The 26,660-nt window shown below is 40.7% G+C and overlaps 2 protein-coding genes across 2 annotated transcripts in view; one reads left to right on the forward strand and one right to left on the reverse strand.

Annotated features, from left to right (window-relative positions):
* On the forward strand, nucleotides 1–12,597 carry emilin2b (elastin microfibril interfacer 2b). The gene is made up of 9 exons (XM_026179828.2): nucleotides 1–270; nucleotides 424–549; nucleotides 1,155–1,336; nucleotides 1,465–3,180; nucleotides 10,302–10,511; nucleotides 10,589–10,642; nucleotides 10,723–10,773; nucleotides 10,854–10,970; nucleotides 11,870–12,597. The coding sequence occupies exons 1-9, from the start codon at nucleotides 146–148 to the stop codon at nucleotides 12,199–12,201; spliced, it is 2,913 nt and encodes a 970-aa protein (XP_026035613.2). The 5' UTR covers nucleotides 1–145; the 3' UTR covers nucleotides 12,202–12,597.
* LOC113029155 (phosphatidate phosphatase LPIN2) overlaps nucleotides 12,567–26,660 on the reverse strand; it is an 18,569-nt gene continuing 4,475 nt past the window's right edge. The window contains exons 2-20 of the mRNA XM_026179829.2: nucleotides 23,180–23,380; nucleotides 21,737–21,832; nucleotides 21,347–21,645; nucleotides 21,143–21,259; nucleotides 20,872–20,995; nucleotides 20,280–20,754; nucleotides 19,573–19,672; nucleotides 19,244–19,431; nucleotides 18,559–18,652; nucleotides 18,396–18,465; nucleotides 18,231–18,314; nucleotides 17,854–17,933; nucleotides 17,182–17,338; nucleotides 16,467–16,615; nucleotides 15,411–15,497; nucleotides 15,173–15,325; nucleotides 14,572–14,686; nucleotides 14,343–14,446; nucleotides 12,567–14,241 (exon numbers count right to left, since the gene is read on the reverse strand). Coding sequence (XP_026035614.2) covers nucleotides 14,097–14,241; nucleotides 14,343–14,446; nucleotides 14,572–14,686; nucleotides 15,173–15,325; nucleotides 15,411–15,497; nucleotides 16,467–16,615; nucleotides 17,182–17,338; nucleotides 17,854–17,933; nucleotides 18,231–18,314; nucleotides 18,396–18,465; nucleotides 18,559–18,652; nucleotides 19,244–19,431; nucleotides 19,573–19,672; nucleotides 20,280–20,754; nucleotides 20,872–20,995; nucleotides 21,143–21,259; nucleotides 21,347–21,645; nucleotides 21,737–21,832; nucleotides 23,180–23,371 — 2,829 coding nt within the window. The 5' untranslated portion in view covers nucleotides 23,372–23,380 and the 3' untranslated portion in view covers nucleotides 12,567–14,096. The remainder of the gene's footprint in view (nucleotides 14,242–14,342; nucleotides 14,447–14,571; nucleotides 14,687–15,172; nucleotides 15,326–15,410; nucleotides 15,498–16,466; nucleotides 16,616–17,181; nucleotides 17,339–17,853; nucleotides 17,934–18,230; nucleotides 18,315–18,395; nucleotides 18,466–18,558; nucleotides 18,653–19,243; nucleotides 19,432–19,572; nucleotides 19,673–20,279; nucleotides 20,755–20,871; nucleotides 20,996–21,142; nucleotides 21,260–21,346; nucleotides 21,646–21,736; nucleotides 21,833–23,179; nucleotides 23,381–26,660) is intronic.

Here is a 26,660-nt window from a genome sequence, read left to right on the forward strand (position 1 = left end):
TCCAAGGACGCTGGAAGGAGCTGGTTTAGATGTGTGCGCTACAGAGACGGAGCAATCCGCAGTGCCTTCACTGATCTCCAAACCAAAGATCATCACTACTGATTACAACCTGAAGGGATACTGCAGGATTTAAAATATCTCAGCCATGAAGCGCGGACTCCTACTTATCCATTTGTTAATGGTTTTCCCTCTCATCACTGGCTCACCTTTTCAGTACAGCATGTTTCAGGGAAACGCATATTCTGGCGCCGAAACGAGACAAAGAAACAAGTAAGTAAACTGGACATCAGTTATTGAACTCATGACTGCAAGTCAGTGAAGTACTCTTTCTTTTCTGTGCGTAACTTTGCATTTAATTGTTCGTGCATACGCACGCGGGCATTTGCTGCACACCAGGAGTGATTAACAAGTGATTTTGTGCAGAAACTGGTGCGCCTACGTTGTGCACAAGAACGTGAGCTGCGCTGTAGCGGGAGGCACTGAGAGCTTCGTACAGCCGGAGGTTTTACCGTGTCCACCGGAGCTGCCAAACTGTGCGCAACAAGTGATGTAAGTTCCCAGAAGTGCTGGATATTAGGTGGAGGGCGGCAAATTCTTTGCTTTTGTCAGTTTTTTCTTCTTTTTTTTTTTTTTTGTCTATTTATTTTGTTATATGAAGCAATACTTTTGTTACTGTCTTACAATAGGCAATCAGGGGATACTATGAATGGGTTTATTTGTTTCTTTGGGTGTTTTTAACTGTTGATAAAAAATAAAAATAAATAAGAAAGCAAAACGTAAGCAAAATATCAGAATTAGCAAGAAAAAATTTCCCATCCAGCCTTCACTGGTCATAGAAAGGCAGACATGGGCTGGCATTTCTCTGACTTCCCCTTTGTTTTGCTTTACTGTTTATTGAGCAACCAATACACCAGTGACATGTAGTTAATCATGGGTGACAGTTCCCACCAGTTCCACTCATGAAAACTGCTGTTTCTGAGTCCTGCCAACTGCATGATTAATGAAACGAGCAGACCGGGGTTTGTCTAGTCTTAATTAGCTACAAGTTTACTTTGTATTGCTGAGAAGAAGAATAGCAAGAAATCTTATTTGTCTGAATATGTTTCTAGTAGATTTTTGCAATATTACTTTATACTAAAGTCTTATGTTCCCAGATATCAAACACACTTTAGACCGACGTACAAGATTGCCTACAAGACTGTCACAGAGCTGGCGTGGAGGTGCTGCCCGAGGTACCAGGGCCATGACTGCATGGAGTTGAAGGACACCAAGCCAGTCCAAACAGAGCGTTTGCCTCAAGCTCCTGCTGCCTCTGGACATTTTCCAGCCCCATATGGTGAAAGACTTGTCTGTAACATAAGAAAGTCTTGCATTAAAATATACAAAATAAAATGAAACAGTTTAAAATGCTTTGCTAACCATCTCTCTTCAATTTTATTGCTCCAATTCCAAAACCTTGAACAGATGGCCAGAGTAACCATCCGCGGGGAGGGCAGGGGCAATTTGGAGGTCAAACAGGTCACAGAACACAACATGGTCAAAGAGAATCTCAAAGCTCCCAACACCTGGAGGAGGAAGTGCAGCGACTATCACAGATGGTTCTGGACATGCAAGCAAGAATGACAGACCTGTCCTCGAACCTGAGAGTGGATTTCCAGGAGGATGCCAGTAAAATGCTGGCTACACTGCTGAATAACGTCAGACAGCCTGCCAGTGCACAGGGTGCAGGGACCGAAACCATTCAGGTACAAGGCTTCTCTTTTGACCACAGCGCAACACCAATGGAGGATGTCATGAACAAGATTAACCAGGTCACAGATGATCTTGAGTCCAAGCGCAATACCTTGGATGAGCTGCTGGGTCGCGTCAACCATCATGATGGACAAATTCGTCTATTAATGGATGCCCAGACCCCTCTGTCCACGGCTTCTTCTGCTCCTTCTATAGATGATGCAGACCTGCGGGCCTACCTGGACGATAAAATCAGCGCCCTGAGAGATGAGCTGATGGAGGGAATGGATATTAAAATGGCAGATTTGAAGAACTCTTGTGATTATAAAATTCTGTCAGTTCAGGAACATTGTGAAGGACAGGAAGCCAACTACCTCAGTCTGGCTGAGCTCATGGATTCAAAGGAAACTGACCTCCGCAATGAGATCCAAGACCTTAAAACCAAGCTGTCTGTTCCGGGGAATGAAAAGCAAGTATCTGACTCTGTTCTGGCTCAGCTGGAACACTTTGAAATTCGTTTGAACACCACAGAGAAGTCTTTAATTGCACTGAGCCACTTTGTAGAGGAGAAGTTGAGAAAAGAAAGGGAAGAAGTTGTCAAAGACCTGAGGGAAACTATGGACAATGAACTGTCCTCCATGGAGGACAGACTCTCAGCTCTGTTGATTAAAACAACCTCCAACTCCCCATCTGGTGGTGAGCCAGAAAGTCCTGACGTTCAGCAGAGAGACATGAACACTCTAAAGGACTCCGTTCAGATTCTGGAGAATAGACTCGATCTTTTGAACCAAAAGTGCTCAAAAGAGTGCACAGATCATTTAACTGTTGTTGAAAACCTCAAGCAAGACTTCCACAGTTTCACAAACTCTGTAGATGCTATGGAGATTAATCTGATAGTCCAGAAAAGTGCCATCACAGCTTTGGAGGGGCAACTCCTCAACTACAGCAATATCATTGAGAATGTAAAGGGTGAATTAAGCTACCTTAAAGGCGGTGAGAACCAGCAGTCTCAGACTCTCAAACGCTTTAACTCTAGCTGGGATCAGGTTAAAATGGAAACTGAACAGGAGGCCAGGGATCTTTTGGTGCTCCACAGAGCCCAGCACCAGAAACTAAGAGAGCGACTAGATGAGCTGGGCAGGGAGGTGGAAGCCGAGGCCGATCAATGCAGGGAAAAGGCACAAGATGTAGAGAAGGAGATTGCCAACATGGGCAGTCGTATTGTTAATGTGGAGAATTTATGCAGCAAGCTGGATCCTATCTCCAGGAATCTCCAGAGCATCAAAGAGGGGCTGAACATGCACGTCACTGGTTTGTGGAATTGTGTGAATCAGCTGAACGGCACAGTAAGAGCTCATGCACAAGACATTGGAGGACTGAGGGGAATCTGTGAGACTCTCGAAAAACACATTATAAATATGGAGAGAGACCTCCAGCCTGGTAATGAAGGTAAGATGCCTGTGCTGTAATCCAAACACACTTTTCATTGCCTTAAAGTATGACTGATTCAATTCTTCTTATTTTAAATATTTGATTCCTCCAGCAAAAAAACACACCCTGCACCAGTCAGTGGATTCCACATTATCGCTAGTTTTACATGCTTGCATTAGTCAGTCTTTTGGACATTACTGGATCCAGTTTGGCCTAAAGTAGAAATACTGAACAAGCAAGCAGCTTTGAAATGTGGAAATTAGGCTCAATTTGTAACAGTTTGCCATTGCTATTATGCTGACCTTTAAATAATGTGCAAGTTGTTATTTATTAGTGAAAGAAAATTGTGGAAGGTGGGGGCAAATTTCTTTTTTTAATCATTATTCTGAAATGGTGCATGCCACAAAAAGACTGAGCCACAGCTTTAAATGGAAAACCATCCAGATTCTCTGGGTTAACCCATGTGTTGTCCTGGGGTCATTTTTGACCCCAGGATGTATGGACATTACAAGGGTTGATTTTATTAATTATGCACGGACACTTCAGTGGTCGAAGCCTGAGATGGCAATGAAACAGCTACACTTAATTTCAGCCTTTTAGCTTGATTACTAACCTGGAACTCATTTGTTTATCCCGGACTGACTGTATACCAGAGAATCTGTACCACTGGAGTGTGTTTCAGTCTGCGAGTGAGGGGAAGTTGGATTTTCATTTGACCGTGTTCTCAGTTAAAGCAGGCGGGCCTGATTGAAGACACATGGTTCATTTAATAGACCCCACTTGTGTTGAGCAATGCTTTGGCATAAAGAAATATTACTCACCAGGCTTATTTGTGCATCCAAGTGTGCATTTATTTGTATCTGTGTTTGCCCATAAACTCTGTACCTGTGTGCATTTAAATCTTTGAGTGTGTTATGGTTTTATTGCATTAAGTTAGAACATCAGGGTGATCTTGTTCACTTAATATTTGGTGCTGCGTGGTTTGTTTGGCTTTGTTGCTGTGAACATGTTTGAGAGTATAGATTTTCATATTGGTGCATATGTTGCATACTTTTTGCCTGAGTCTGCTCATTAATGGCACCTATGAGACTGAGCTGGACTTGACTGACTCTGACAGTTTCAATTATGAACTAGAAGCACGCCCATGACGTTTACGAGCTGGGACTTCTCCTCTGTGACCAGAAGTTACCGGTTTACAAGGAGGTGATGCAGCAAAAATATTCTTGGCCAGAATATAAATGTAGTTCATCTGGAATAAAGCAGCACTAGTTCTTGTTCTGGGTCCACTCCAAGTCAAACCAGAGGTTTTGTATCTGATTTATAGTCAACTCTCGCGTGCCAATTTTCAATTTTTTTCACCAAATAGTCTCTAACGACTGAAAATGTTGTCACTCCACCTCGTGGTTTGTGTTGTAATATGTCATTGGGAAGTTGGAATGTTGTTCATGATTTCCACTCAAAGAGACATTAGAGGCCACTTTGTGCTTGGCTCTCAGTTTGTGTTTGCTCTGTGAGCTACCTTGTACTGCCTCGCACTGCTTATCTGAAGAGCATGGAAAATGCTCTGTCATAGAGACACACAGATTACCAAAGCCCTCTCGGGTACTGCTCTTTCGTTCGCAGCCAAGAGCATCAGCGTGTTTTCAGATTAAGTGCTGCTCGCAGTCTTTGCAGTGCTGTTACTTTCTTTTTGCTTCTTACTCGTCAATCCCATTTATGGAGTTCTCACATTTTTAACTACATGGTTGAGCTCATTTCCTGTTGAAATAAACACACAACGCTGTGAGCTCCTCTGAGGTCCCACAGGCCATCTGTCAAGATGTTTACCATGATGTCATACAAGTTGTGAACCTTAAAAAGAAAGAGCTGTAATGTGTCATTTCTTCACTGCATACTAACCATGACATGGATGTTGTCCATTCAACAGTGAGCTCCATATTTCTCAAGGGAGTCCATTGCACTTTTTCTTATCTCTTCAAAGCTGAGTAGCCACTAAGGATCAAAGCAAGTGTTTGCTCTAGTTATAAGTTTATATGACAGTGATTACAAATAAAAACTTTGCATTCCCCTTTTGGAAATTTTCCCCTTATTTTTATTACAGTTGACTCTTGGGTTTAGTTTTTAACTAAAATAATTTTGACTTGATTGTTGCTAAATTCAGCTTACAAAAGCCCTGAAGACTGCAAGCTAGTAATCACGCATATAAACACTGCATGATTGTAATTATTTAACGAACCTGGCTTTACAAATGTTGTCTCAAGCGATGCAGCTTCATTGGATGTTAGGAAAAATGAATGTAAATATAAGTTTTTGTTTAGGAGAGATTTAACTCACAGTTATGAGCCGTTGTTTGCTCCTTTTAGAGCTCTGCATTTTATCTGTGCGTCACGTGCCCATCCTCTCCGTTCTCTCATTAACCGAATATATTTAGTAGATACGTGTCAGCATTCACAGTGCTGTGCAAATGTCTTGGGCTCCGCTTCATTTCTTCTTATTTTGCCTCCAATCAACCAGACCTGATTGTAATTTTTAAAGAGTTGTTAAGGAATAGTTCTCAAGGCTTTCTGGAGTTTTTTTGATGGCCATTGGGTGCTTTTTCAATCATTTTCAATCCAGTCCTCAACATTTTCAGAAAAACATAGGTTTGTTTGGGTTTTTTAGCCGTCCAATTCAAGTTGATCCAATACTGTTCCTTCAAGCCTCATCAGAAATGGTCTCAGTGGAAGGATGGCTGTCAAGAAGCCACTGACAGCCATCCTTCCATTCTTAAGGAAGTGAACTCGGGAGCTGAGGTATGCCAAAGAACTGGACTGAAAATCAGTCGCAACAGGTTTTATGGAATGATGATTCCAAGTGGTTGTTAGCTTGTACAGATGCGGTCAGAAAAGAAGAAGACACTGTAAAACGTGGTGGATGCGCTGTCATGGTTTGGCGCTGCATTTCAGCCTTTGGTGTTGGGGATCTGCTCCAAATTAATGGAATAATGAACACAGAAAAACACAGTTTGAACCGCCATGCAATATCAAATAGACTAAAGGTGGTAATAACAAACATAGCCTTTAAAGCTCAATGTTAAAGTTGGAATTGTACAAACACTGTTTTTGCCTTATATACTGTATTGCCATGTATGTCTGCATATTTAAACATACCCATTTCCCCATAATCCCTTGCGTTAAAACACATCCTTTTCATGTCTTTGACAAGGAGAGCTGAGATTCTTAAAGTACAGCTCTATTATGGAAACCTCTTGAGATTAGAAAGCATGCTTTCCTGATTGTGACAAGGCTTGTGGTTGGTGCTTGTAGTTTAATGACCTGTAAGAGATAAGGCACACACACTCTGGTCAGCGGTCAAATATGATAACCCCATGAACCAAAAACAAGATGGGACCTGTAGAAAAGCCCCCAAGAAAAACACAGTCCGCACTGTTTGTGTGCTGCTGTCTGTGGCTACTCATGTATGCTTCATTGTTCTGGTGGAGGAGGTGTGACATTATTTCCGACAGAAATGTTGTGCAACAACCCTTTTTTTTGGGTACTTTCAGCATGAAATTCTTAGGCTGGATTTATTGATTTCTAAATCATATCCTTAAGGGCTTAATGTGTTTTTGGTGAGTCATAAAGTCAATATGCACCAGATTGCAGTTATTACAATGCGGTATGTAATGTGGAAAGTGGCAGTTCTTGTGACACAAGGGGCTGTTGAAGCCTGGATCAGGCGGTTAAGGGAATAACAGCAGAGGGAGGATTTCCCATGCTGCTTTGGTGGAGGAATGAAAATCTGTGGTGGATGGTAGATCAAGCTGCATTTGTTTACAGCTAATCTCTTTCATCAGGACAAGCATTTTCGTGTGCAGGCATACATCCTTTGTTCGCGTCTTTTATCCTTGTAACACTGCGTCTGAAAACGCTTTACAGTCCCTCAGATCAAACATGACTCTCCAGAGAATCTACCTCGCCCTGTACGAGGAGCGACAAGACCAAGAAACACAGACCAGTGAAACAGTGCACACTCACAGACACACACCCCCTGTGCTGTTTTACTGCCACGGGCTGGTCTCTCTGCACATGTTGCGTTTAACAAGCAGATTTCTCTGGCTTCTGCAGTGAACGATCCTTTTCCCCGGGGTGAGGGGATAAGCTGTGTGGCGATTGAACATGTGGCCGTATCTTGGTATGCTGCTGGTATGTCTTTTATGTGCTGGTTTTCCTTTTTGGTAGAGCAACTTAGATGTTGTAGACCAAAGAGTAACAATAATGAGTAATGTGCCTGAAGCTGGAAAGATCACTAGATGATAAACACCAACGGTTCACCTCACCTGTAGGTTAGTGAATGCACCAAGATGTGTGGTTTTGGTAAATGATGGATAATGGGGTATTAGTCTTTTTTTTTTCTTTTTTTCTCTGCTAATTTCTTTAATAACAAGCTCAGATAATCACTCGCTGCTAGCCTGTTAATGAGGGTTCAGCAGTAGCCGCACTTTAATCATGAAAACAACTGCAGGTTTCTTGGAAGTCAAAAAACTGAATAAACAATGTTTAACATTTCTATGGACTGTCAGGCGTTACTGCTGGAAACACACTTTAGTGTTGCTTAATGTGAAACCCATATGGTGGAAGCACAACCAGGAGCATCTTACCGTGTACTTTCAATATGCTTTATAAAGTTTACTGCCATCCAAACTCCTGATCTCTGCACTCAACCATTGGCAACTATCCAAAAAAGGGTTGGCGTACTCACCCTTTGGTTTGTGAACTCTATTTACAATATACATGCTTCCCATAGGCAAAAAGAGATATATTAGAGAGAGATATTAGAGAGCACAGCATAAATTGTATTGCTATGCTTTATCAGCTTCATCTGAAGCCAGATGACACACACCAATTAGTTAAACAGCAGGCATGTCTTCTTGCTTCAGATAAAACTGGCACATTCATCAGACTGCAACGCTTTCGCCTGTTCGACCTTTGTCAAGAATACAGGTGGGCAGGATCATGTTTAATTGTTTTTGTAAAGTTTGCTTTCTTCTGAATCACCTACTGTTCTTTCAGGTGTGCAGACATTTCTCATTAGGCACTCAAACACTTAAGCATTCTTCCAGTAAGCACCAGTACCAGAAATATAGTTGAGAGGTTCAGTTCAATAACTCAGATTTGTTGGTACAACATGTAGCTGACAGCTGGCAGCACTGGCCTGCCACTCAGAGCACCCACGCCCTTAATCGTGCAACTTTTACCCTCATAGTTAAGCAGTTGCGTTTTACAAAAATACGCCCTGCCTTCAGTTGTCACGAGCAAGAAAATTAGCAATAACAAAGCCATTCTCTCTTTTGTATCAGATTATAAATATATTTCCTTCTGTGGTAAAGTTGGACATTTTAACATGGGAATCTAAAAGCACTGCTTCCAAAAAAAACTGACACCAGCACAGCACCACAGCATTGCTTGGCCCAAAGTTGAAACTGCTGTTCTCAGTGGCTTTGGGAGGGGGTACTACAAAAATTACGCTGATGATTTGCAGTTGCAGCCTACAGATTCCACCCATCATGACTTTCTTCCCTCGTAAAGTATCCCAACTTTTGCTACATAAGGCTAAGTAACGATTGGTTCTCTAAACCTACCAAAAACTTGGCAATTGACTAGATACTGCAGTTTTGGCACTTTGTGTTGGATTAGTTTTTAGGCCCAGAAGTTGCCACTTCATCAGTGTGCAGGATTGCTTATTATGCATCAGTCACATTTCTGTATTTTATGTGCATGTACATATAGCAGTAGATGTAGCTTTTATATTAGATGGTATAAAAATTATACCATCTGAAAATTATAACCGGTTTTATATCAGGAGGTGTTAATCATCTTATTATAGCAGATTTCTGTTCACAGACATGCTATACTCACTGGACACTTTATTAGGAACACCTGTTTATCTGATCAATCCAACTATCTAATCACACTGGACCAACTCATTGTTTTTAGGCATGCAGGCATGATGAAGATTGCCTGCTGAAGTTCAAACCCAGCATCAGAATGTGTCTCTGAATGGGATGGTTGTAGGTGCCAGACAGGCTCGTCTGAATATTTCAGAAACTGCTGATCTGCTCTCTAAGACTTAAAGAAAATGGTCAGAAAAAGAAAAAACTTAGCAGCAGTTCTCTGGGTGAAAGTGTCTTGTTGATGTCAGAGGAGAGTAGCCAGAGTGCTTCAAGCTGACAGGAAGGAAATAATAACTCAAATAACCACTCATTACAACGAAGGTATGCAGAAGAGCATCTCTGAATATACAAGACATTGATTCTTGAAGCAGATGTGCTACAGAAGCAGAAGACCACTCTGGCTGCTACTTCTGTCAGATAAGAACAGGAAGCCGAAGCTACAGTCGACACAGGCTCAACAAAACTGGAACAGTGTTTTCCGATCTGATGAATCTCCATTTCTGCTGCAGCATTCAGATGTTAGGGTCATAACCTTGCATAAACAGCATGAACCATCCTGCCTTATAGCTACAGTGCAGGTTGGTGATGGTGGTGTAATGGTGAACCTCTCCATCCCTTTATGAATACACGGTTTCCATCTTCTGATGTCTGCTTTCAGGAGGATAAAACAACATCAAATCCCAAAGCGATTTCTTGAACATGACAAGGAGTTCTAGGCACACAAATGCCCTCTACAGTCACCAGATGTCAACCCAGCAGAGCACATTTGGGATGTCCTGAAACAGGAAATTCACATCATGGATGTGCAGCTGGCAAATCTGCAGCAACTGCTCAGTGCTGTCATGTTTAACAAGGACCAAAATCTGAGGAAAGATACCAGCACCTTGCTTAAAATGTGCCATGAAGAATTAAGGTGTTTCTTAACTCATTCACTGCCAGCCATTGGCAGTGAATGAGTTAAACCCATTGACTCATTCACTGCAATTGACGGCTATAGACATCAATGGCAGTGAATGAGTTAAGATAAAGTAGCATCAAATGTAATATTAGAAAGATGACTGCAAGAATGTGCCACTGAGTTATAGGCATGATGTTTAACAAATCAGCTGGTTGTGTATCGTCTCTTAAAGCATCTGCCCTCCAGACATGTGTTTTTCACCGACCTTTAGCCTTTTCCCAACCCTCACTCCATATCTATTCTATTCAGGTGCTCCGGTTAGAGTGTTTGACACAAGACAGCCCCGGGGGTCAAGTAAAGGGCCCAAGGTATTTGCTGGCCCCATGAATACCTCACTCTCGGAGCTGCCTGTGATGGAAACCGGAGAGGCGGGACCCCCCGGAGAGATGACTTCATCCAAGTTGCCCAAAGGAACAGATGGGATCATGATGGCTGTTCAGGGTTTTGCTGGAGCTCCAGGTGGAGACACAACCACAACCGTACATGCAGTACACAACATTGTTTCGCGCAACTTATGTTTTTGTTTTATTTCGTAGCATCCCCACAAAAACCCACCGACATCCTCCAGACCAGAACTCATGTGAGCTCAGGTAAGTGTTCCTTTTTAAATGTCCTGCATTACAGCCGAGCGCAGGAAGAGTGAATGAAGCTGTTTTTATTTGATCAACAGATGTGAGCATGCCTCTCAGACCCCCTCCTCTGAAACGTGTCATGGCTTCAGGTCAGACTTTGATTATTCAAATTCCTGCCTCTGCTATCGTCATGTTTGGCAGCCTGTGATGTTTCCTTTCCTGTATTCAGGGGAGAAAGTGTCATTCTCAGCTGGTCTGACTCTTCCACCGTTTCAAGGAGTTGTCGGTATCATCCGATTCAACGAGGTGCTGGTCAATGATGGTGGACATTACGACCCTCAGACAGGTATCTGTTATTTTAGTCTTACCCCACATTTTCCTCTGCATTTATAAATCAGTTGTTGTTTTTTTTGTTTGTTGATTTCAATTTTTCATTGATAAATTGTTTAAGCTCAAACTATAAATGACCCAATTGCACCGGAGACACTTTAAATAATTAGACTAGATTAAAATTCCCAGTTTAATTCTCAATTAGCTATTGTTGCAGCACATACAGTGGTCGTGATGCACAGCAACTGCTTGTGGCAAAGCAGTGTTGAGCCAAGTGTGTTGGCTCTTTGATAACTTTTTAAGTAATGTAGTTCTAGTGTTAAACACACTTTGAGGTAAGAAGCAAGTCAAAAAAGTTATTATTATGAAATGAAACTGGGCTTTTTGGCCCTTTTCCTGAAGTTTAGTGCAAGTGCTACCTTTTTGAATTTGAATAAAAGATGGTACTTTTTATTTTGCAGGAATCTCTTCATTGATCGGCGTAACTTTGTGCTGAACATTGGGGGGGGGGGGGTCAAGAATAAATCTGGGTAAATTCCCAGATGATTAAACATGCAACTATTTTGCTGGTAATAACTGAAACGAGTAAAGAAAATCAACAGCCTATTTATGCAAGACAATTCATAATTTTATTGGCGGGGTTATACTGGTTAGGTCTGATTATTGGGGGGGGGTCATAACCCCCCTAACCCCCCTGAAAGTTACGCCTCTGTGTTATTAATGAAAGACTAACTTATGAAGTTGCTGAAAATAATCTTGCTACAGGAAAAGCCAAGATTATTAGTCTGAATCCTCTGGAGCTCAGTAACTTTACAAAATGTAAACCAAATCGATTAAATAGTTGCATAAATATTGCAGTTTGTGCCACTGTGTTTGGTAAGAATCTCAACTAACTGCATCGTTATGTGTTCTCAGGCATCTTCACAGCTCCGATGGATGGCCGTTATCTGGTGACCGCTGTGCTGACACCCGAGCAAGGAGAGAAGGTTGACGCAGTCCTATTTGTGTCTAGTCGCAGCATCCAGAGGCTGAACTCTGCTGGTTTCATGTCTGGTGTCACAGCTCTGCATTCACACGAACTCTGTAACTGCACCAGTTCAACATCAGCGAGCCTGATTCTTTCACTGAGGCGAGGAGACCAAGTACGACTCGTCTTAAAAGCTGGAAAGCTCGCTGTCTCAGCCTCATCTGAGGTCGTGTCATCTTTCAGCGCTGCGCTTCTCTACCCCAGCACATCAAAGCGGTAGTTCCTCTGCTTTCAGAGACAACCGACACCTTAGAGTGAAGTGTGGTGCACATTACTGATGACATACTCGAGCTCATTGTGATGTTATAGCTATAATATAATTTAATCTCCAAATAACTGAGATGATTTCACTTCATGAGTATTAATATATAGTTTACACTGCATTTTTATTGTAAAATTTTAACATAGTTCTCAAATATTTGCTTGAGCATGCTAGTGTGTAGCAGTGGAAGTTTCCTCACATTCACAGAGTAATCAAGTAAACCACTAAGTTACTTTTTTTTCCCCCCTACTCTTAGCATCCCCCACGACTTTGAGGTAACAGAGACACACATGCTAAATGTATAAAATAAGTCTCGATCATCCTTTAAATAAAGTCTCTTTTATTAATGCATCATCCAACATGTTTTAACTGTTTCAGTCCTATACATACTTTAAATATACTACTATGCATTAGTTATGTACAGCAAATCTGCATTTTGACACCTTAAAAAATTACATTTCTGCTTTTGTATCATGTATTCATCAGAAATTTGGTCATTCTTTGTGCTCGCGCTGTTACATCAACACAAATCCACGCAAAGTAATCACAGCGATCTACAGAAAAGAACTCAAAGCAGCAGAAACTTTCCTTACTCTAAATGGAAAATTAAAAAAAAAAAAATACTGTGTTCTCTTCACACAAAGTGTATTACTTTCATAGAAAGAGTGCAACAAATTTTACTGACAGTAACGTCTGCCAAAACATCAGTAAAAAATTAAAAATGAAGTGAAAATAATAAAATGATTTTCTAGTAGCAGCATTTTTTAAAATCACAGTAATACAGTTAAACCCCAAGCAAATCATTTCACAATTTTCTTCTTAGCATATTAATGCAAAATCCTTCAGCTTTTTAAAACTACACATTAAATAAGATTGTTATAAACAAAATAAGGCGGCAAAAGGATGCTTACGCAGCCGTTCTGCATACACCACTAAAATTTGCAAATATAACTCCATGACTCACCCGTACAAAATATTCAAATCATACCCAGTTTACATTTGTGATTTCCCTTCATATGTAGTCTTCTTGGGTTTGCTAAACTACTTCCAGCATTGCTGATGGTTTCACAACACTGTCCTTTTCATTTGTACTTGTGTGCCTTCAATGTGCCCTAAATGTGCTCCAGTTTGTCAAAAATACTAAATCTTTAACGTAAAATTTTCATTCTCAGGAAAAACTTGCAATATGGTCAGAATCGGTTGTGTTGGTTTAGCTAAAATCTGCTGCGTGCCAGCACACAACCGTGCTTCAGTCCACAGTGACAGTCTGATCCCGAGGAAAGAAAATCAAGGTACAAAATACAATAACAACGTGGGGGGGAAAAAAAAAAAAGAAAAAGTCTCGTACCCAGACACCGAGCTCTTACACCACTGACGACCATCAACACCGAAGTTTTGGTTAAACTTGTAAAACACAAAAGTGTAAATAGTCAAAAAAAGTGTGAAATAAAACTGCAGCAGTGCTGGAAGTAGACCAGAGGTGCACAAGGAGACGACCTTGAATGGGAAATTGTCCAAATTTAGATAAGGTGCAGTTTTTTTAAAACTGCATGAAGTCACAGGACTTTGTGATCACGCTTCGTATGTCGCACAACCTGATCACACCAACTGTTATAGCTCCACTGTCTATACAAGTCCTTAAGAAACTTCTGCTCCTGTAAGGAAAACTTTGCAAAAGCCTTCAGATAAAGTTTTTTTTCTGTGAAGTTTAAATAACGAGGCGCATGAAGGAAATATATTTGCAATATGGAGTGAATCAATACTCCAAACTTAATGAACGTAACTGGCATTAAGCCTTTGCAGAGTCAACAAAATAACCAGAGTTAAAGTGTTCGGGGGTCTGGTAGTCCAAGTTAAAGCAGCTCCTCGAGGCACACCTCAGCGATGGGCTCTCTCCAGTAAGAGAAGGAGCTGAACTCTGGGCAGCTGAAGGTTGCGTTGTGTTGTGTACTCCGCAGAGGGAAAACATGTTCCACCAGCTCACTCAACCGGCTGTATCTGCCAAAAAACAAGACAGCAGCAGTGAAAACAATGACCGTCTGTCTGAGAGAAACAGCTGGCAGACACAAACTGACTCCAGGGATGGGTCGCCTACTTACGATGTTTTATTGCCTTTGGCTTGTTCGAGGATCAGCTCCCCCTTGGGATTCACTGTGAATATTCGGCACGCAGGAACGCCCACTTTCTTATAGGCAAACACATCCTTGTATACAAAAGCAAAATGAGAAAAAGTATAATTTCATTCATTTATCATAAGAATTCAGTCAGATCTCAAAGAGAAAAACCTCAAAAGTACTAACAGCACAGGGACAAAATTGAGAAACTCACGCTTTCTCTGTTTCCAAAGGCAGCATAGAAGGGGTGTGTGTTTGGGAAGAACAAGTTCTTGATGTCTGTGAGGCATTCGATTTTGAACTTCTCAGGCTTCTTTTCAATGATTTCTCTAACAAGAAAAGAAAGAATTAAAGAATCAACCTCAGTCCTTCTGCTGCTGGAGTGTCCTTCTTTTAACTGAGCTCATTTTTCATGACTTTCAAACTCACTGAATGACTGAATCATCTAATGAGCAGCCACAATGCACGACACCGACAGGAGTTAAACTTTTCATTTTAATGATGCAGGCTAAAGATAATATTTGCAGGTTTTGTTTTTTCAAGTTTCTGGTCATCAGCTGCTCCACAGTGTGAGAACGTGTGACTGGAGCTAAAATAACATTTCATTAACGGAAAAGAAAAAGCAAAATGATTGTAATTTGCATTGTGATAAAAGGCTTCCTCTATAACTCTGTTTTATAGTCACTGTTATTCTCTTGGGAAGCACAAACATTTATTTGTGCATTTTAAATCATGTATTCATTCTCAGCTATTCAAATAGCGCTGTTGACTGGAACAAGCAGTACATAAGACAAGGAAGGTTATTATTTTCTTACCTGTGGAAGGCTGAGAAGAGGCTGCTTGGGGAGAGGAGGAGGGGTCCCTGAGGCAGCAGAGTCCCTCTGTCGTTCACCCAGTGCAAATACCCTCGAGTCATGTCAGCCATGCCGATGGCTCGAGCCGAGCAGTACAGGAACTTGTAGCCATTCCTGCAGTGGAAAGATGTTCATGTTACTTGTTGACGTCTTTGTGGCCTAACAGAGTGTAGTCATGGAAACTGTTACTGTTTCTTACTCATGCACTGAGTGGTAAAGCTTAGCAATTCCCTGGTGGGTCCAGTCTTTACCAAGCTGAGGTAGAATCTGACCAAACACATCTGATCTGTGGGGAAAGTAGATGTAAAATACTATAACAGAGCTGAGCATAAAAATGATGAGTGGAATAGATACTGCAGATCCATATTTGATGACTGGATGCTGCGTATTATCAAACAAAACAAATTAGAGAAGTTTACCATCATAACACTCCAACCTGTACACTCAAGTATAAAAAATTTAAATGCCAATACAAGTAAAACATCTGTGATTAATTAAAATGAGACATTAAAGCTCAGAGAGCATATTCACCTTTAAAATTGGTTAAAATAGTGCTTATTACTTCAGACTGTATTTAAAAGACCACAAGTCACAAAAGTGTAGTGAGCCTGATGACACTGCACCCTGAGAGAGTAGCGATTGATCAACAACAAATTAAATAGGTAAAGAAAACACAATTTTATCATCTATTTTACACTAACTGGCACTAAATGAACTTCTTTATTTAGATATTAAACTAGAGATTGAGACAAGCATGTTAGGAAAGTGTTTAAATACTACAATGATACACAAAATCTGTTTGTTTGTCCACAAACTCCTCCAAACTTGGCACACAGGTACATCTTTGGCCCCTGGAGGTTCTCATCTATATCATATATAATGGTGTCATCCTGATGCATAGCAACCACCTCATAATGGGCTAAAATGGCCTGTTTTTAGCATTTATGCATCTATAGCACCAAATAAACAGAACTCTTGCCTCCATGTCTTTTACTGGTCCAAGTGACAAGGTTTGTGCTTAGCAATATGAACTCCACAGGCTTGTCTATTGACCTCTAAAGTCTGAGCAGAGAAACTGCAGTTCTGACTGTGCAGAAAGGCAAATTAGTACCCTCTTAGCATGCCGTTGCTGATAAATATTTTGCCCTGTGCACTCTACTATATGCCGTAAAGCATATAAGACTCAAAACACTCTGAAATCTCATGAAATAAAGACAATACAAAGTATTTATTTCAGTATACTTATTCCCCATACTTGGTGATGGTCCCATCGATGTCAGAAATGATGACCTTGTCGTCCCAGTTCCACAGGTAGATGGTCCCTGCACAGCGACACGTTCCCTGGTACTGAGTGGTTATGCTAAAGGTCATATCATTTGGCCCCTCTCTTAACTTCAGGCTGGCCTGTAAGAGACACAATGATTAAAGTTTTCTTTTAAACACAAATACTACACCAAAAAGTGTGAAAGTGAAGTATTACTTGCAATATAAGATACCTTCCACTACATGAGTAACTGAGCTTGATAAGAATGCTGGATATAATACATTTGTTCATTTAACATCCTGCTATTGTGGCCACTAAATCTTAGCATTTCATTTACCTAATAGAGACCATAAACTTAAATGTAATTTAAGGCTCCCCCCCCCTTATTGTTCACATTCTCACTTATCAGCATGTTTATATATGTGTGTGCTATCTCTGTCACTTTCTGCATGAATGCCTGTGCTTGTGTTCTAACATTTTACAAATCATCTTGATAAGATTTTACTACAGTTTGCATAAACATAGAAAACTCTGTTCTGTAGCTCAAAGCTGCATTGAGTCAATGATGGGATGTTTTGTAAACAAAATAAATAAAATATCTAATCTAGGGCTTTTCTCTGCACTTCACAGAAACAGAAATTAAACGACTCAAATGAGTCTGCTTGTAGTTTTTCCCAGTTAATCACTCAGCGGTGCGAGGTCTTACTATCTGATCGGACGAAAGGCGGAGGGATTTCTTGTAAGAGTGACACGGTTGTGGTGTTTGATTTTCCGTCTGCGCGCGCTCAGTAGGTGTTAAAGCAGGAGCCGCAGCATTCAGCTCTTTAGTCTCATCATCGCTGGACCACTCTGAAGCTTTCTGCCTGTAGAGGAGAGTACAGCCTGAAGAAGACCAGCAAATGGTGTCAAGAGTAGAGAAAATGGGCCTTGGCCCAGAAAAGAGTTAAGTCATTGTGAAGCAACGTCAAAATAGGCACAATAGCAGGACAATTCAGTGACATATTTATGCTATATCAAATATCTTTCAGGGAACGAAACTCCACCTTGCAGCATCATTTATAGTCAAAAGAGGGCAGCAGACCTGCTAATTCATTTACTTAAAGTATTCATTTGCCCTTGACACAGTTTACACTGAAACTGAAAGCACTTTCAATGATTTCTACAATAGTTAAAGATAGAATCTGCTAGTTCAAACTAATGTTTAAACTGTTTTTTGTTTGGTTCCTGGACTCGTACTGATTTAGAGTTATGTAATGACAGCACTGCATGCTGACTAACATGCTAATCCACCCTCTGTGGGACATGTTTACCCAACACTGCTCGTCCTGATGTGTGACTGTAGTGTTGTGAGGAAGCCAGAGCTTTGTTGCTGACTCACTGTGTTTCTGGGGCCTGGTGGAGGGAAGGGCTCTCTGTGGTCAGAGACTCCTGTCTCTCTAACTTGGTCTCTGATGATAACTTAAAAAAAAAAAAAAAAAAAAAAGGAAGAAATGTTGTTAAATTTATCTTATTGTAGGTATAGAAATACAAAAAAAAACAATGTGCAGTAAAAGTTTGTTTCATAAGGTAGTGAAGAGTCTTTACATAATGATGCAAAGCAGTGAGTGATGTAATGGTTACTGATGCATTTAGGTAACCTGTTTCTCATCTAACTCACGTCATTTACAATTCAAAGCTACTGATTACTGCCCGCTACACTCGAAAATAGGAGTGTTACATAAAAAGTAAGAAGTTATTAATTTCATAGAAACACACCTGCTTCACGCTGCTCTTTCTCCAGAACCACCAGCGTCCCGACTTTTTTGGCATTTTCTCCTTCACCCAGGCCTCCTCTGTAGCCTGTCAGTCAAACAACAGAAGCATATGTATAAGTGTGCAGATGTAAGCAGATAAATCTTAAGACTTTACACTAAAGGATACCTTTGGCAGGTTCTTCTGGAAAGCTTGCATACTGAGTATCAATGGTGCTGCCAGTGTCCAGTTATAATACCTGAAATATAAGGAGGTATAACACCTGGATGTTCCAAAGATTATAAAAAACATTGATGAAACAGTGCACCTGTTGGTTAGCAGGAGGACTCACCTGTTTGCAATTCTGACCACCAAATTAGGATTATCAATAATTGCTGGATTCTCTGCAAAGTCATTGTAGGTTATGATGTGCTCCATGAATTTTTCTGGAAGAAAAGAGAGCATCTTGAGCCACACTAAAAATAAAGATGCCAACCCATACTGCAAACTAATATTGCAGAGGAGCTGTAAGCGAAAAACATATATACCCTGCTTTTCTTTTCAAAATAATTCAAAGCTTTATTTGTTTCGCACAAGTTTAATAACTGATATGGAAAATTAAAGTTTGACCTCTTGCACATCTGCATTTTCCTCAAACATAAACTTCTGTGTTAAACATGTGTCCTTGGCTATAAACCTTCAATTTTTAGCTCAAGAGGCTAAAGGCAGGTCAACAGGTAACAAGTGCAACCAGGAGCATGCTCGCTGTTTTTCGACATTCACGGCTGCGTACAATGACTTTGTCCTTCAGGGTGAGACGGTTATTCCTACTAAAGGAGTTCTACTGTAACATCTTGACAACATTTAGAGTGACGGTGCATGTCATTGGGTGCTGGCCTGCCCTACACACCAGATTTGCCTGCCTTCAACCTCCCCAAAGTGAAAATGACACACTGGCAGAGATCCAGCACGTAATCCAGAGGGCACAAGCACAAGGTGTCAGAGTCAGACTTCCAGGGAGGGAAAGCTACAGCTACCTTTAGAGATCTCCGAGTTCTCACCGACGCCTCCACACAGTGACAGTGTGACATCAGGCAGGTCTCCAGCAGAGTCAGACAGACACTCAGTGCCACTGTCTGCTGCTGCACTCCCCACTGACTGGGGTGACTGGGATCCAGAGCGTTGTCCTGTCTCCACCCAGTGTTTATTGACCTGTTCTGACTCACTGAAACAAGAGTGCAGGTTTAGACACTAAAATCAGAAAGTAGTTTTCATATTTGTGTTTCAAAAGTATACAGTGTTTATTTCACCATGTCTAAGGGTGCAGGACAGAACAGGGTAGCTGAAAGGGTTTCCAGGTATGTACCTTTTTGGAAAGTACCGGGCAGCAACGTCAGGCTCGAGTGCGGTGAGGTCTTCCAGGTAAATATCTTCTGGTCCCTGATGTTGGCTCCTCTTCCTCACAACTTTGTGAAATGAAAACAAAGGGTTGACTTCTTTGAAATTGCTGACTTTTTTTTTTTCACTTCACTTTCGCGTACAAAATGCAGCCCCAGACAGAGTATGAACTCAGGCCGGAACAGAAACCACATCCTTCCTGTCAGCATTCACATACTCTGAATGGGTTCAAGTCAGAAAGAGTGTCTCTGAAAAATTCTCAACTTTTTCTCATCTTGGACTTATTTTTATGGATTGTTTCTTATGATATTTGCTTTACATTTTCAGGGACCGATTTAACAGTTTATTAGTAGCTCTTCTCTCAAAAACAGGGAACTGCTGGGTCTCTTTTTGTAGTCTTTTCTTATCCTTGTGATTAATATTATACTGTGCCAGGGGGGACCAAGTAAGGGAGGACCTCTCTTTGTAATAAAATGAAATGAAAGATTCAAAGCCTCCCTCCTCCTCATCTAAACAATTCTCCCACACTTCTAAGAAGACATGCTTCTGCATCAGAAATTGCAGGAAAGCTTTCTCCTGCTAATGATTTGTTTAAACTTTTCTATATTAAATCTGTAGGTTTAAACAAATTCCTTTAGTATATATGACATTTTCAGATTAAGGTAAAAGTGTTACCCCTTCTCTTGATGGGTGAGTCGGTGGCTTTTGAATTGGCACTTGGATCAGGACAAACAGCTGCAGAGTCTCCGGTCTGGTTACTACCTGCGCTGGCAGTCGAGCTGCTGTCCTGGCGGCTGGGAGATGAAGATGTCCACCTGGCCTTGCTTGCATTTTTTGCACTGAGGTCAGCATTGCTTGGGCAGGGCTCTGGTGTAAAGCTGCTCGATATCAAACTTGAAAGGTCTGGCTTGGGTTCTGTATTGTTTGCACCATGTGATGAAGCAGCAGGGGGCTGCGCTTTGCAGCTACATTCATCAGGTTTGATGGTTCGGGGCTCAGGTTTTACAATACTGCAAACGGGATCTGTTGTTCCCCGTCCTCCTCTGGACTCTTCCTCCATGGCTTCAGAGCTCAAAATAACCCTGAAGTGTGTGTTCTCTGAGGGAGTGATGGTCAAAGTCTTTGGCTCCCATTTTTCCTTTTTGTTGACCTGAACACAATAAATAGCTTTTAGAATTTTTCAGCAACTCTCTAGATCTATCGATATCTATCTATCTATATAACTGAATGATATGAACTAGCACTAGTCCAAGTTTTAGACTCTTACCCTGGTAGATTCTGGAAATTCCCCCCAGGTCCACTGCATGTGCGACTCAGTCCTGAGCATGCTCTCTGACGGCTTCACCATCAGCTCCGAGTCACTCTTCGGTGACATGGGCTCAGGCACCTCCCTGATATAAGAAAAATAAAAGCTCTAATGATGCTGTAGGAATAATTTGTTTTATTCAGCCCAGTCTGATTTAATGTGTAAGTGTTTGATCTTTCTGCTTGTAGGAACTCTGTAAACATCTGAATGGACGAAACAGAAAAGGCCATACGTAGTGCAGGGCGACCAGTCGCCATCAGAGAATGGGTAGCTGTCCCATTCAAGGGCGGTGAGTGGGGAATGCTGTCTGTGGTCCATATTTTCCTTCATTGCAGACAGTGAAGATGCTCTGAGGACAGGAAACAACAAATGAATAATTTAGTTACATTGAAGAACAGGTCAAATTTCAATTTTCAGAGTAAACATGTCTCCTCACCGTCCACTCTGTGCATTTTGCTCTTCATCTGAACTGAGATCACACAGCTCCAGCTCCCCGGCTGCAGACGCCGTCGTTTGCTCCTCCTTACGTGGCTCAGCTTTGTGCTTTCTCCTGCGTCTCTTCTTCTTTTTACCAGCTGAATTGGAGCAGGGGTGGAGGTTTACAGAGACTGGCTCTTCCAGACTGAGGGGCTGGCTGGTCTCTGCTGTTGTTCCCCCACATCTGGATTCTCTGCTCCTGAACAGAGGCTCTTCTGTAGGGATAGGTGAGGTCACCAAATGGGCTGGAACAATCTCCTGTTTCAGAGAAAAAAAATAAATACATGTACAAAGAGCAACGATAGATAATTCAGCTCAATTTTATTCATATTATGTGGGTAAAATTCACATTATTCTGCTCCGTCTCCTGGACAAAGAAGGCCTCTCCATTGTCTCCAAGCTTCATGTGTAGCTCCACAGGTTCTCCATTGATCTCTATATCAATCTGCAGTCAAACAACATTTCAAAAGATGCTTAAACTCTGTTCTCCTCAGATGGCCTCAGATTTTTTTACCAAACCCTAATGAGAAAAGCACAATATGCATGTCGTCACAGAAGCTTTAGAGTTAAGCCACAGAGAAAACTACTCGCCATGACTTCTGCCCATTATTTAAAACAAACAAGCCATAAAGGCTCTCAGCATTAAATCCCCCAAATTATTGGTATTAACACCCAAGTGTGTTCAGTGAAGTACAGTAAGTGCTCTGTTTCACGCATTCACCAAAAGTTGGTCAGACTAAAGAAAAAACAACTGTGTTTCTCCTGCTAATGTTAATGTTAGCTGTGTTTTCCTGGTATCCAGTCATCTGCTGATTTTAGTGATTATTGGCCTCCATTTTTAAGCCATCTTCAAGTATTGGTGCTCAGTGCAGGGAATCAGCAGAGGCACTGATGATCTCATAAACAAATGCATGGAATTCCAGAAGGAACCCAGGGACTCAAATAAAGGTTTTCATTTTTTAATTTTCCATTGATCTGCTCCAATACTGGAAATAACCTGTTCTTTAAACCATGAAAAAAATGTTTTTCATAATTCTCTTCTACTTTAAACTCAGCTGTGCTGATTAAGTGACTCCCAGCACCTTTAAATTGTCACACGGTACAGGGCATTTAACACCTGTGTTCTATTTTTTCCTGCTTGGTTTGTAGTAAGAAATGTTTTAAACCTCTCTGTGATTTACAGAGTAAGTGAAAACATCTTCAGTCAACCACAGACTACTTCCTGTTCCTGTCAGTCCTTCCTGCAAGTCTACAACAGACGGGCTCATTCTATATGTAAGACAAGGTTTTTGAAGAGGATGAAGCTCGATCAGCTGGGAATAAGAGGCTGAATTGAGCTTTAGTCTATGTATTCTGTCTCCATCCTCAGTTACCCACTATACAGAGGCTATAAATAGAGAGAGTGCAGTGTGCTCTTGTTAGAAGCAGAGAGTGGATTGGATGATAATGTGGTTGAGATGGAAAGAGAGAGGCAAAGAGCAGTCAGATGACCAGAAAATCTATTGTGCAGCTTCTTGATAACACACAGGTTCATTGTGCAACCTTGGACACCCCACATAATATAAAATTAGCCATTATGATCTATGATCTATCTAAAAACATTTCTATGGTCGTTTTTGTTAACATTTAAACAGACATGTTTTACATTTATTTTAAAATCTGCTCCAGGATACCGAAATGTTTAGGTTCAAATATTTCCTTCAGAGCAGAGCAAGCACGCTTTCATTTAAATTCACCGCACACATTTGCAGATTTTTACACCTGTGCACTTCTACTTGAAGCAGACACTCACTACTTTCTCCCTGGAGCGCAGCACCCCCAGTTTTCCAAAGCGGACGTGGAAAGGAGAGCACTGGAACGTCCCATCGGGCTGTCGGACCACAATCACGTCAATGCAGCCTGAGAGAGTGGCCTGATTGATCCCTTTATAGAGCTCCTTTACTGTCACCAGCACCTGGCCTGCCAGCTGCCCCACATAGTTCATGGTGTTCACCTGTCAGCAAAAATAGCTTTCGTTAATTTACACTTTACCTTCCAACCCCTTATATTGTCTGGATTAACAGCAGAATAAAATCATGAGGTCATTTTTGTGTCTTTCTAGGACATGGTTCCTGTCGTGAGGCCCCTGTTGTTCAGAATAGCCTGCAAAGGAAATGCATGCCAGTCCCTAAACACAGTGGCTCTGTCCCATTTTCTTAAAGAGTCCTAGGCGATCGAGACTTAATCAGTGCCTCAGATACAGCACCGAGGCAGCTGATGTAGAATTGACCAGAGAGCACGTTTTTGAAAGTGTTTCTGTGTCCACAAGGAGCAGAAGTTACAATCAATGGGACCCAACTTGGGTCACATCTAGTTAATCTCTCTGTAACCAGTTTGAGTGTTAACAACATAACAATCCTAAGCAGTTAGAAAAGACCTTTGTACAGTTTGTACAGCTAGCAATAAATCTGTGATAGTTTTATGTACAGTTTTACATAAACAAGCGAAACCTGTCTGACATGTCAGCCTGACTTTGTTAGAGGAAAAAGGAGTGATAAAACCTCAAATTTAGGTTAATTAAGAATTCAAAAAAATGCTACAATGAAAATAAAATGCATTGTTACACACTGGTAGCACAATTGTATTTTTATTGATATTCATAACTTTTTTATTTTTACTAACATTTCTGTACTTTTTATGCACATCATACTCACTAATCATCACCAGCACTGAAGCCTTAAATACATATAATTATATTATTCTCTCATCTTTAAATCCTCATGTCTGCTTCATCACCTTTTATTGTTGAAGGGGACATGAGGAATGCATTTTATATTAGTCACAGATCACTTTAGAAAAACATTTCTGGTATTTTGACTCAGTGGTTAAGCAGTCATTTTTATTTCTACCAGAGTTTATCAATGCTATAATGACATGTCATTAACAGCCATATTATTAATCTTCTCTGAATGTTTCAGGTCATTCATGTCTGCTGACTCAAAGCTAAGCAAAGTAAAATCATTCTTTTTTTGTTCTTTGTTTTCATTTTGTGCTATGAATCTCAAAGAATAGTCGAAAGGACACTACAACGCGTCCCTTATTACAATAAGGACCTCTGAAAGAGAATAACAATAATAATAAGATGTGAAAAGGTGGTACTCATGAGCTGGTAAAGTTTGGGGAATCTAATTTGAAACACAACCCAAAGATCATTGACATAGTCCATCCGGCTGACGATTCAATATCATTTGCTGTGGCTGGAGAGACGGCCAGATGAGGCAAAACCTTTTTGCATTAGATGAATTTGATTTGTGACCTGATGGTTTTCTATCTACTGGTGCTGAAAGATAACCCAATACAGAGGCAGTGCAGCACGAGTCCAAACTGTGTCAACTGTAAACTGTTAACACAGCGGGATCCCTTTTCTACTGGTATTCATACAACAACATTATCCCTGAATCCAAATGTAATAAGATATTTCTCAGTCGAGGTCTTCCATGAACACAACCCCTGTATTAGCTTGCATAATAAAGCACAAGTCAGTCAGTGTAATAGGACTCTGTACTGTGGACAGTCGGATATATTACAACTAAGTAAGAACTGCAACTTACCACCACTGCAGTACACAATTCTTGTACTGTGATGGTTTAAAAGTTTAAAATAAAAGCATAAAATTTACAATTTATGGACTCATCGTAGCTCAAACATGATGTGTATATGGACAAAGAGAGTTCACACCCAAGTGGATTAGGTTAAAAGGTTTGAAGGTGAACTCTGGCCTATGCTGTTTATAATCACAAAAGTCACTTCAGAAAAACCCACCAAATGCATTTTAAGGATATTTCTAACTTAAATAATATGCAGTGATTTCAACACTAATTTTATTTTATTGCATTTACTGTAAAATAGGGTTAATGCCTTTGATTTAAACATTTTAAACGGTGTGCAAGTTTTAAATCTAGATTGAGTAAACAATGAATAAAAGAAACTTCTTACACAACAACACACAACACTACGACAATGTAAAAATACAATGTCATTGACTCAGATCACTGACAAAATCAGTTGTGGTTACATTTATCAGAACTGTCTCATGCGTCCCTCGTACACAAGCTATCACATTACACTTCCAGGTTACATTACGTCATTACTCCGGCTAATGCAGTTTTGGGGTTTCCTGCTTTTCTCATGTACGTTCGTAACACCACAGCAAACAAAGGCCATGTTTTCAGAGCTCAAATTTGTATTTACTGAACCTTATTTCATCCCTTCAGGACGTAAGTCGAAGTCGTACAATTGTCATTATATGTTCTCATGTTGCTCAGCACCTACAATTACTGCGGTTTAATGTGAGTTCAGATGCTTTAATGTATGGGTTTGCAACAGGAAACATGACATGCAGATAAGGAGTTCTCATATGTGTGGCCTAAATGGTAAAAAAAAAAAAAAAAAAAGTGTTATTGTGTTGTGTTTGGGACAGCAATTAAGAGACTAGATGCGAGATGCTTACCAGCTGCTTGGACTTTGAAACCATTTAGCCTCTAAGACCGGCAGCCAGTGTTCCAATTAAACTCTAATGCGATTAGACATTAGACCAAAAACATACTCAGCGAACTACAATCTGCTGATAATAGCTGAAAATGATAAAAACGCAAAATGTGGTCCTTTGGAGATCCAGTCATATCTACAGCCATTAATTCTGCACATCAGGACCTTTTCATCAGTATCATGAACCTAACCTAAAGATAGCGTAAAGATGTTTAGTGATTGCAGCAGAAAGTAAAATGAAGTTAGGATTAAAGGACTGGAGCAGGTTTACAAGAGTAGATATATTCACATTAGATAAGATACCTACTGGGAAGCTGATCACACAGTGAACTGGCTGGAAAAAGCAAGGAAGGAAAACTTAATCCCTTTTCTTAATCAACTAATTTTTCTATAGAATCTAATTTCACCTTCTAATATTCCTCGTTATCAATGAAAATTCAATACATTTCTGTTGTCTTACACGAATTTTCCTCACTCTCCCTTTCCACTGACTCAACAGTCAAGTGAAATAATGATATACAGACTGACCAATAAATAAACACAGTATCATTCACAGATCCATCAGTTTCTCTCCTGCATTTCTTAAATAAATGACCACAAAAACACAAACACCAACCTTTACTCTTATTATAAAATGAGTAAAGGTGAAAAAGTCCACCTTTGCTCATACTATTCAGTAAGACAGAAGTCAAAGCAGCACCCCAACTCACTAGAGTCCAGAGGGACTTCAGGTGCAGACGCTGGTC

The sequence above is a fragment of the Astatotilapia calliptera genome, chromosome 9 (genome assembly GCF_964374335.1).
Source record: "Astatotilapia calliptera chromosome 9, fAstCal68.1, whole genome shotgun sequence".
Classification (NCBI taxonomy): domain Eukaryota; kingdom Metazoa; phylum Chordata; class Actinopteri; order Cichliformes; family Cichlidae; genus Astatotilapia; species Astatotilapia calliptera.

Coding starts and splice junctions, on each gene's coding strand:
- emilin2b (XM_026179828.2), top strand. CDS start 146: ATGAAGCGCGGACTCCTACTTATCCATTTGTTAATGGTTTTCCCTCTC. Junction 271..423: donor GAAACGAGACAAAGAAACAA/GTAAGTAAACTG, acceptor GATTTTGTGCAG/AAACTGGTGCGCCTACGTTG. Junction 10,643..10,722: donor CAGAACTCATGTGAGCTCAG/GTAAGTGTTCCT, acceptor TTTGATCAACAG/ATGTGAGCATGCCTCTCAGA.